The sequence below is a fragment of the Mesoplodon mirus genome, assembly GCF_964341445.2.
Source record: "Mesoplodon mirus genome assembly, chromosome: 4".
In the NCBI taxonomy this organism is placed as follows: domain Eukaryota; kingdom Metazoa; phylum Chordata; class Mammalia; order Artiodactyla; family Ziphiidae; genus Mesoplodon; species Mesoplodon mirus.
Window position 1 is genome coordinate 150776872 of NC_138979.1, and position 12249 is coordinate 150789120.

General features: G+C 37.1%; 1 protein-coding gene across 2 annotated transcripts in view; it reads right to left on the bottom strand.

Moving 5' to 3' along the window:
• Positions 1–12249, bottom strand: part of LOC309803531 (WD repeat-containing protein 89) — a 104048-nt gene that overhangs the window by 77366 nt on the left and 14433 nt on the right. Inside the window, exon 2 of one of the 2 annotated variants that reach the window (XM_082619897.1) lies at positions 890–979. The exons of the other annotated variant lie outside the window; for it this stretch is intronic. Within the exon in view, the coding sequence (XP_082476023.1) occupies positions 890–979 (90 nt within the window). The remainder of the gene's footprint in view (positions 1–889; positions 980–12249) is intronic. 2 annotated transcript variants of the gene reach the window in all.

Genomic DNA, 12249 nt, shown 5'->3' on the forward strand with positions numbered 1-12249 from the left:
AAAGGAAAGATGGGGAAGGTAATGACGCTTTAGGAGATAATTTTTTTTGTGAGTCATGAAGAACAGGAGATGATAGTCCGTTAGGCAAAGAAAAGGAAAAGGGCATTCCATGTGGCGGTTAAGGCATTCCTAACGGTATTGAGATATGAAACACCCTTTGCATTTGAGGAAACACAAGTCATTCAGTATGGCATCATACTTGTGTTTTGGGCAGTAAACTACAACAGGAGGCTAAACACTGTATGGATCAGTGTCCTACTGGAAGTGGGGCTGCTAATTAAGAAGCTGCTGCAGTAATCTGGTTAAGAGATGGTGCAGGCCCGAACTAGGAAATGTCAATGGGATAGAGGAGAAGGGAAGTGAGTAGGTGTGGCTGGCTGAAAGAGTACAGTGTCTCTGTGCTGCTGCTTTTGAAACTGAATTGCATTCTCAAAATAAAATATCTGATGTAAGCCAAGAAAACTAGAGTTTAATATTCAAATACAAGTGGCACCAGGACAGTTTAAGTTCATTTAGCTTCTAGTCACTGGGTCCTCACTTATAAGTAGAGCTCCTTGGTGTCTGTATTTACATGGTTGGTTTTGACTCAGTGGTAGGAAAGGCATAGAAGAGAATGAGAAAGAAAAGAAAAGTGAAACTGGAAGGAGGGAGAAATGTTATCCTGAGTATAATACTTGGTTATTGTGGGAACTGTTTGTATGAAATACGTGATAACTACGTTAAAACTTTACAAAGCATCCTGTTTCTATTTTTGCAAAACAAAGAAGATTTACAATAACTACATTTTCTCATTTAGGTTTCCAGTAAGTTTGAAAATGATTAAAAATTATACAATTGCCTGTCGATTTTAGAAAAAAATAAAGCTCTATGAACACAATGTTTTCCTTACCAGAATGGAGTGCATGCCCATGTAAATTCTACTTAGGCAAACTAGAGAACACCAGCAGGGAATAAGAATCAGTCCATATATAAGAGGATACTAAAGGGAAAAAAAAGTAAAATTAGTTAAATAAATTAGGTTAAATATAAACAAGCAAATAAAAAATCACTATACTACAAAACTCCAGGAGAACAAGAACTATGTGTTTTTTGCTCTCCGTTGTATTCCCAGCACCTAACCATAAGCATGGCACATAGCAGACATTCAGGAAATACTTTTACATGAATGAACAAATGAATCAAATGGAATGCTTCTACAATCTTCGTTGTGGGAATTGGCTCATTTTTGCTTCTACAGTAAAGATTCAATCACTGGTATGCTACAGAAGAAAAACAGGTAAGAGACATACTTTTACTGTAGCTCCAAAATGAAAGTGCCTCTGGAATAACGCCTGAATCTGGTCCAGGTGAATATCATTGCTCCCTTGGGGAGGAGGCATTATCTCCCTCTCACTTCCATCAGTGACTGACTGCTATTTGCCATTTCCACATCTTCCTTTCGATATTCAGCATCACGTAATTTGTTGTCCATTTTTGCCCCTCCACTAAAATTTCAAATGGCAACCTTATTGCAAAAAATTTTGGTGGGATACTGGGAGCAGAAAGCCATAAATTGGGAAAAAACTTAAAATGTAGACAACTCTTAGTATTAATGGCACTGGTATTAGACTTGGCTTTGAAGCTCCTGATATTAAGGGGAAGGAGGAAATGATTGATGGATGGGCATGCGCCTGATAACTTCAAATTTCTCAATGAAATTGAAGCCAAGATAGTTCAATTCAATAAGAATTCAAGGTGGCTCAATAAGAAGTGGAGTTGAAAGAGTTAAGTAAGGTTGCAAGAAGAGTGGTCAAGATTTAGTACACAGTTGTTTTGATTTGACTTCTCTACTGCTTTTAACATGGCCCACATATTTCTTCCTGAAAGTCTAAATACCTTGATTTCGACAGCATCACACTCTCGTGGTTCCCCTTTGACCACCTATTTTTTTCTGTGTTTTCTGCACAAGAGCATGTATTCCTCTAATTGTTCCTTAAACGTTAGTTTAACTAAGGGTTCTGCCCTTAGTAGTTATTGGCAGTCTCACCTTTTCTTATCTTTTAACTACTACTTAGCATGCTGAAGACCTATCCATGTCCTTGGATTAAGAACCATTTAGCCAACCCCTGCACATATCTCCATCTTGAGATCCTTATGGAGGTAAACATACTATACCTCAAACCCAACTCATCATCCTACCACCTAGACTTGTTCCTCCTCTCATATTCCCTATTTCACTTGGAAGTATCATAATCTAAATGAGAAGTATGAATTATCCTTGATTTCTCCCTTATCCCTCATATTCAACCAATAAGCAATTCTTGCTGATTTTACTTTCTAAATATTTCTGATTCTGTCATCTCTTCACCCTACTTATACTGTCCTTATTCAGATCCTCATAGTTTCTTTTCTAGGCTCCATGTATTTCTTCAGACATTCTTCCATATGCATGAGGAACTTGGTTAATGGGGCAGACAGACATGTAACCCTATAAGGAGGTTAAGGGCTATGATAGGAGTATAATAAAAATTCAGAGGGAGTCTAAGGGATGGGCCTTTAACTTAGTTTAAGGATGTTAGTTGAGTTTCCCAGATTAAGATTCAAATTGTCCCAAAAGATAAGTAGGATTTACTCTTTAGAGGAAAAAGAAGCACAGGGCAAAAAAGATAGAGGACATTACAAACAGCAGGAGCAAATGAAGAAATGCTTGTGTCCAAGAAGCTGTAAGTAGTGAGGTTTTCTAGGAGAATAAGTTTTAAATTCTTGCTGAGGAAAGGCACTAAATAATAAACACAAAATATGCAAATTATACAATATGTAAATATATAAATGACATTTTATATAACATATACAAATTATACAATAAAACATGATAAGTACTATGGAGAAATAAAAAGAGAACAGGTGTTGAAACAGTAATGTTCACCAAATATTCCTTGTGCTCCTTTTGCAGTTAGATTGGGGCCATGTGACTGGTTCTGACAATGAACTGGGAAAAAGGTGGCTTCTGCCCCTTTCAATCATTCTATGAACTCTCTCTTCCCTATAGATGTGATGCTGGAAGCTGCATGTTGAGATGCATCACAAGATGGGCAAACTTCTATCAGCCTGGGTCCCTGAGGTTCTAAGTGGAACAGAGTTGTTTGCTAACCCATAATGGATATGAAACACAAATGAGAAATAAGCTTTTGTTGTTAAGCTGTTTTCAGGGTTAATCATTACCACAGCATAACCACACCTATCATAATTAAAACTGTAACAGAAATAGGATGAGGAGTATGGGAATGTGAGTGGGGCAGGTTAAAGTATTAAAAGATAGTCAGTGTAGGCTTTATATTGACAAGCTGAGATTTAAGGCAAGACTGGATGGAAGTGAGAGAATTAGCCAACCAGGTATCTGAGGAAAGAACATATATGAGGCAGTGGGATCAGGTAGAGCAAAGTCTTTAATGAGGAAATGCGACTGGCAAGGAAGCTAGTGTGGCTGGAACAGAGAGAGCAGGTAGGAGGAGAGGTGAGAGACGTCATGGCAACCAGAGCCTAAGAGCCCTCGTAAGAAATCTGATTTTGGGGGGAATCAAATGGGGAGCCATTGCAGGGTTTTGAGCAGAGCAGTGTCATGGGATTCGACAAAAAGGGAGCAAGGGTGGAAGCAGGAAGACCAGTTAGGAGGCTGCTGTTACAATCTAGGTGAGAGATGATAACAGTGGCTTTTGTCTCTGTAGCAGGCACTCAGGTTTTTTCAATTTTTCTGTTAATTTTTTTTTAACTGTTAATAGCAAGGGAGAGGCAAAGAAGTAAAAACTACCACCACCACCAAAAAAGTCTCCTATGCGTCTTTCTTCTTTCTCTTTTTTCACTTAGACCCCATAAGGAAGTTAAAAAGTAAAGTTATTGGTGGGAATTCTCTTACACAATAGATAGAAGAAAAATTCATTTATTAAGTCTCAAAAGCTAGGACTGAAGGTAGGCAAAAAGAAGCATTTTAAGTTAACTGAATTTAACTTAACTTAATCCACCTTTATTCAGGTTTACTAACTCCAAGGTGTTTAAATGGGAGAGTTAGGAATGCGAACAAGCTACATGCGGAGGCTTTTCCCCTATTCCAGAGCACCTTTAGATCTCACTGGGGTAAGATGACTACTTGGGAAAAGAACAAGTCACTTTTTTTTTCATTGACGGTTGATTTTTTTAAGCCATTAGTCTCTACCTTCACAATATTTTCCCTAGATTTTTTTTGTGGAAACAAACACATTTGGGGGAAGACCTGATTCAGTTCTGACTACATAACTTTCACATTCGCTCCCCACAGAACAGAATTCAGTATAATTACAGTATCAAAGCAAAGAAGTATTTTATCAAGCAATCTTTTAAGCAGATAAAAAAGATCACAGATCTTAATGACTATAAAAAGTAAAACCACCTAGAAAAACTAGATAAAGTAATATTCCTAAAGTGGGACCATGTTGGGGGAGGAAGATTATGCATAATAACCAATTCATCTGGCACACTTATTTTATATTTAAGAATATCCAAATTATAACTACCTTTTTATTTTATGTTAAACTGTCTCTAAAATTTAGGACCACTAATATTTAGGACCACTGTCCTCATTTAGATATTGCTGGAAAGAAAACAGATTTATGTGGAATTATCCTTTCCTAAGAAATGACAGAATCTATTACAAATATATAAAATATACATAGACCACTCCTTTTCAGTCATTTTTGTTAGCTCCCCCCTTTAGTCACAGCTCTTTAGTATTAGTGTGCCCATTTCCCAATCTACACTCACTCCCTTAGTGATCTCATCCAGTCCCAAGGATTTATATACAATCCATATGTTCATGACTCAAATTTCCATCTCTAGCCAGGACATGTCTCCTGAATCTCAGACTTTTATATCCAACTGCCTATGTGATCAATGTCTAACAGGCATCTCAAATGTAACATGACTAAATCTGAACTCCTGATTTCTCTGCCATCTCCACATCTGACCAGCTTAAATTCCTATGGTTATCTCCTTCCTAATAAATGGCTTCTCCACTGTTCCATTCCTCAGGCCAAATACCTTGTTGTTAACCTTGACTTCCTCATTCATACCCATCATCCAATCCATTAAAAGTGTCAGTTATACCTTCAAAATATATCTAGTTATTAATTGTAATCTCCATGGTAACCACAAAGTATCTAAAAAATATACACAAAAGGAAATAAGAAGGAAATAAAAATGGTACGCTATAACCCTCCAGTTCCCTTTCCCATTGGATATGAACCCTGGTCTCGGTGGTCATAAAAGGAGGAATAGTAGTCCTGAAGCTGTGCTCATAGTGTCTGCTATATAGCATGTGGGCTCGTTTAAAACAAGGTTAAAAAAAAAAAAAAAAAGGTACGCTATAAAAAACTCAAACACAAAAGAAAACAGTAATGTAGGAAATTAGAAGTAAAAAATGCATAAGACACACAGAAAACAAATAGCAAAATGTCAAAAGTCATTCCTTATCAGTAATTACTTTAGATGGAAATGGTTTAAACTCTCCAGTGAAAGGCAGAGATTGGTAGAATGGATAAGAAAACACGATCCAACTATATGTTGCCTAAAGAGACTCACTTTGGATCCAAAGACACAAATAGGTTGAATGTGAACAAATGGAAAAACATATTTCATGCAAATAGTAACCAAAAGAGAGAGCTATGTGGCACTACTAAAATCAGATAAAACAGACTTCAGGTCAAAAATTGTTACCAAAGACAAAGGACAATATGTATTGATAAAAGGATCAATTCATTAAGAAGATATAATGATTGTAAACACATTTGCACCAAACAAAGCCCAAAAATAACTGAAGCAAACATTGACAGAATTGGAGAAATAGTTCTACAAGCCAGTCTCATCAGCATTGAAAACCTGCTTTTCCACATAGCCTTTTTCCTAAATAACACTTAGCAGACAACCTAAACATTCTCCCACAGCCTCTTGATCTTGACTCAGGATTATTGCAAGTTTAACATTTTTCATGCTATATAGTCTTTTGAAATGTGCAGGCCAGTTAGTACTACAAGAGAAGAATTTAATATTTTCCTTACTCTGGGTAACATGATTTCATTGGCTTTCAGCTTCATAACGATGCTGTCCACTATGCTTTCTTTTTTCAAATTGGTTATCATCTCATGAATCCACAAAGTCAGCCACTTTTCCATCTTTTCCACAGCTTCATCAGACACTACAGATACTACTTCAGCATTTCCAGAGTGGCCTTACATACACATCAGTGAATTTCCTCTTCCCTTTTCTGGATATACTATATTGTTGATGCATTAATATTGAACTCATGGTCAAAAGAACTATAACTGGTGCCTGAATGAATCTTACCTCACACACATATATTTCCTTTGTAAAGCATATCACAGCCTTCTTGTATGTAGGAACACTAAACAGCACTGCAGCTTGGGGACCATTTTAAACAGCAAAGCCATCAAAAAAAAAAAAAAAAAAAAAGCACAAAGAGGGCTTCCCTGATGGCGCAGTGGTTGAGAGTCCACCTGCCGATGCAGGGGACACGGGTTCGTGCCCCGGTCCAGGAAGATCCCACATGCCGCGGAGCGGCTGGGCCCGTGAGCCATGGCTGCTGGGCCTGTGCGTCCGGAGCCTGTGCTCTGCAGCGGGAAAAGCCACAGCGGTGAGGGGCCCGCGTACCGCAAAAAAAAAAAAAAAAAAAAAAAAGCACAAAGACATGACAAAGGTGGTACTGAGCAGACTGCAAAAAGGACTCTTGTTTGCAGTATAACAGCTGAAACAAGAAAGCAGTTTATTGCCTTGTTCAGCCTTGGCTGGGAACACGTACGCCAGGTGACTCAAATTTTTCACCACTCTGCACAGGTCTGAATGTACTGATTCTCGAGTGACAAATTCTACTGAGCAGGTAAACTTACAAACAAGCAATCCATGAATAATGAGGATCAACTGTATGTAGAAATTAAACTACTCTTTTTTTTTTAAATTGTTGTTTGGCTGTGTTGGGTCTTAGTTGCAGCACGCGTTGCAACTCAAGTGCTCTTCCTTGCGGTGCGGGGGCATCTCTAGTTGCAGCCCACGGGCTTCTCTCTAGTTGTGGCCCGCAGGCTCTAGAGCAGAAGGGCTCAATAGTTGCGGTGCAGGCTTAGCTGCCCCGTGGCATGTGGGATCTTAGTTCCCTGACCAGGGATCGAACCCGTGTACCCTGCAACGGAAGACAGATTCTTAACCATTGGACCACCAGGGAGGTCCCGAAATTAAACTACCCTTAAATAACCATAGGCCAAAGATGAAATCACAGGGAAGTTATAAAATAGAGACAAGTAAAAATGAAACACAACATACTAAAAATCATGTAACACAATAAAAGCAGCACTCAGAGGGAAGTGTATAACAGTGGAGCCCTACATTAAAAAGAAAGAAATCAGTCACAACTCTGTACCTTGAGGACTAGAAAAAGAAGAGCAAACTAAATGCAAAGCTAGCAACTGAGGGAAATAATAAAATGACAAGAGTGGAGAAAAATGAAATACAGAATAGAAAAACAAGAGAAGCAACACAACTAAAAGTTATTTCTTTAAAAAGAACAACAAGACTAATAAATCTACAGCCTGGCTGACAAAAAAAAAAAAAAAAAAAGAAGAGGATGCAAATAACTAAAATCAGAAATGAAAGTGGAAACATTACTATTGATCTTACAGAAATAAAAAGGATTACAAGACAGACTTCCCTGGTGGCACAGTGGTTAAGAATCTGCCTGCCAGTGCAGGGGACACAGGTTCGAGCCCTGGTCCAGGAAGATCCCACATGCTGCAGAGCAACTAAGCCCGTTCGCCACAACTACTGAGCTTGCGCTCTAGAGCCTGCAAGCCACAACTACTGAACCCACGTGCCACCACTATTGAAGCCCTCACACCTAGAGCCTGTGCTCCACAACAAGAGAAGCCATTGCAATGAGAAGGCCACGCACCGCAATGAAGAGTAGCCCCCGCTCGCCATAACTAGAGAAAGCCTGCACACAGCAACGAAGACCCAACACAGCCAAAAATAAATAATTAAATTTATTTTTTTAAAAAAGGATTATAAGAGAAAACTATGAACAATTATATGCTAACAAATTAGATAACCTAGATGAAATACACAAATTCCTGGAAAAACACAAACTACCAAAACTGACTCAAGAAAAAATATAGTCTAAACAGACTTACAACAAGTAAAGAAAGTGAATAAGTAATCAAAAACCTCCAAAGTACTAGAGAATGGACTTGAGGATATGGGGAGGGGGAAGGGTAAGCTGGGACAAAGTGAGAGAGTGGCATGGACATATATACACTACCAAACGTAAAATAGATAGCTAGTGTGAAGCAGCCGCATAGCACAGGGAGATCAGCTCGGTGCTTTGTGACCACCTAGAGGGGTGGGATAGGGAGGGTGGGAGGGAGGGAGACGCAAGAGGGAAGAGATATGGGAACATATGTATATGTATAACTGATTCACTTTGTTATGAAGCAGAAACTAACACACCATTGTAAAGCAATTATACTCCAATAAAGATGTTAAAAAAAAAAAAACCTCCAAAGAAAAACCTGAGTCCAGACAGCTTCACTGGTGAATTCCACCAAACATTTAAGGAAGATTTAATGTCACTATTTCCCAAACTCTTCCAAAAAACAGAAGCAGAGGGAACACTTCTTAACTCATTCTGTGAGGCTGTTATTACCCTGATATCAAAACCAGACAAAGACATCACAAGAAAACTACAGGCCAATATCCCTTGTGAATACTGATGCAAAGATCTTCTACAAAGTATTAGCAAACAAAATCCAACAGCACATTAAAAGTATTATACACCACGATCAAGTGGTATTTATCCCAGAAATACAAGGGCGGTTCAACAAAGAAAAATCAATCAATGTAATACACCACATTAATAGAATGAAGTAAAAACAAAACAAAAACACGGGCTTCCCTGGTGGTGCAGTGGTTGGCAGTCTGCCTGCTGATGCAGGGGACACAGGTTCGTGCCCCAGTCCGGGAAGATCCCACATGCCGCGGAGCGGCTGGGCCCGTGAGCCATGGCCGCTGAGCCTGCGCATCCGGAGCCTGTGCTCTGCAATGGGAGAGGCCACAACAGTGAGAGGCCCATGTACCACACAAAAAAAACAAAAACAAAAACAACACATTATTATCTCAATTGGTACAGAAAAAGCATTTGACAAAATCCAACACTCCTTCCTAATAAAAGGTCTCAAAACCTTGGAATAGAAGGGAACTTCCTTAACGTGATAAAGGGCATTTATGAAATATCTACAGATACTATTAAGTTCAATGGTTGAAAGACTAAAAGGTCCCTCCCACCCTGCCTGCCAAGATTAGGAACAAGACAAGGATGTCTACCTCTCACCATTGCTATCTAACACTGTATTGTAAGTTCTAGCCAGAGCAATTAGGCAAGGAAAAGAAATAAAAAACATCTAAATTAGGAAGTAAAACTATCTCTATTCACAGATGACATGATGTTAAAAACAGAAAATCCCAAAGAATCCACAAAAAACTACTAGAGTTAAGAAATTAATTCAGCAAGTTGCAGGGTACAGGATCAATGCACAAAAATAAGTTTTGTTTCTATACACCAGTGATGAGTAATCTGAAAAGGAAATTAAGAAAACAATTCAATTTACAATAGCACCCAAAAGAATAAAATACCTAGGAACAAATTTAGCCAGATAAATAAAAGAACGGTATACTGAAAACTACAAAACATTAATAAAAGAAATTAAACTGAAAACTATAAAATATTAATAAAAGAAATTAAACACCCTTATATTTGACAGGATATATTTATGCATTAGGATATATTTTATGTATATTCTATATGTACATATATATTACAAATACTTATATGTACTTAAAATAATAGTATTTATTTTAGTTATTGTCTAGTGTCTGCATATAGTAGACAGTCAATAAATACTTGTTGAATGAAGTAAACATAAGCCTTTAGCCACTAAGAACATCAGTCTTACAGTATCTCATTCAAGATAACTTGGGGTCAAAAGCCATGGTATCATTCAATTCCTGGCCTCAAACCTGGGCTATGTTAAACTTTAGTTCTAAGAGCATCTCTGGAATTCACCATGATAAACTGCAATCTGAAAATCCTGTTGGGTAAACTAGGAAAGGGAACTTCCAATACTTGTTTTAGAATAAACATTATTAGGTAAGGATTCTGTAGCTTAAGCTTTTAAAAGTAATATATACTTTCTAAAACAAAGTAACTCAAGTTGCATAGAAATATAAAAGCCACTTCATTCTACAACACAATATGAACTATATTTTCTACACTAAAAGCAAAAATAAATAATCAAAAAAAATTTAATCAAAATAGCATGTCTTCCTTCATGGTACCTTCCACACTGGTAGACTAATGTAGAGTAATATGTCGGTTCAAATAGGTAAAACAAAATCTGACCCATATATAGTCATTTAATGTACATATTAATAAAAATGTGTACTAAAACATTTTCAACTCAATCTACTGTTTTGACCTATACACATTTGTTGTCATCTTAGTTACTGTTTCACTGTCAAACTTTTATATCACAGTTTAGCAAAAGAACTCATCAATAGAACTTAATTATAATTTTAAATGTCTTTTATATTACAAACCACAGTAAGGAAATACTATTTATTAGCAAACTAGTTGATGTGACCTTATGTTAACAAAATAAGTCCATTTCCCAATTCCTATTATAGGGAAGGGATTTGTGAGGAAAAAAGATAAGGGCTACATGTAATATTATACAGATTGCATCATTTTAGAGCTGCTAAAGGAAGCTCTAAAGCCCACAGCTTTCCAGATAGTTAAGGTGAACAACAAATTCTTAATTCCCTCTGCAGAAACCAGAGTAGAAACAAAAGAAATTTAGTAAATCCAGGCAGTATCCAATTCATTAATTCATTATGATTGTAACCTGTCAAATCATTTTTAATCATTTTTAATCTAATTGTCTCTTGGATAATATAGCCTATTTGCTCACAAGGTCCCAGAAAATCTCTCCAGTGTCTAGTACAGGTTCTGTAGAGATTTTTTTTTTTTTTAATTCCTAATTCAAATCTCTAGGGTTGGGAGCAAATCTAGTCTGGGATGACAACAGCTCTTTAAGTGGAATAAAGGCAATTAAGTACAGTAATTTTCAAAATGCAAAAGGCATTGCAACAGAAAACTCAAACTGGATTTTTTTATACCCCAAATTCAATTCTAGGCAGATGTTAGAAGAAATATGTGTGGGTTTGTTTTTTATTGAGATGTTAATAGATTAAATAATTTAGCGTACAATTTACCATGTACCAGGCACAATTCTAAGAGCTTTACAAATATTAGCTCATTTAATCATCAGAACAACCCTAAGGGGTAGGTGTTCTAATTTAAATGAAACAGGCAGAGAGAGGCCCAAAATCAAACAGGTATTAAGTTACAGAGATGAGATTCAAACACTGGAAGTCTGATTCCCAAGTCTGAGCTCTTAACCACTATACTAAGCTGTATAAAGTGCATTGTTTGTTTAATTCCTTGTATCCCTAGGATCAAAAATACCACAGATACATTTTACTTAGTTTTTCTTAGAATGGAGGCTAGGTACAAATTTCACTTAATTACAAGTACAAAGGATCTTACACTAATTCCTCTCCCCTCTCTTTACAAAATAAGAAACAGACCCAGCAATGCTAAATAACGTTTAGTATTATATTCTAGTGGCCTATTCTGATGACTTTTCCAATTTACCATGCTTATTACTTTACACTTTTATCACTACACAAATAGGTTATAATTTTGAGTTTGGTAGGGATTCCTAGCTTCTATTTTCTTTTTCTTAGAGAATGTTGAGGTTTATCTGCTGAATTTATGTTATTTTCTCTAAAAAGAATGTTTTTCCTTAAGTCTTCAGATCTTATCAAAAAAGATGAAAGAGGGAATTCCCTGGCAGTCTAGTGGTTAGGACTCCTCACTTCCACTGCCGAGAGTGTGGGTTCGATCCCTGGTTGGGGATCCTGCAAGCTGGGCAGCCAAAGAAAAAAGCAAAATGACAACAACAACAGCAAAAAGATGAAAGAAAAATGTACAAATCCTTCCTATTTTCAAATCAATAAAAAATTACCAAACTCAAAACAGATTATATGACCTCCTAGATGTTTTTAATTTCATGCCACTAATCTTTTCATTGCAAATCCTATCACAGAACACTTATCTAAACA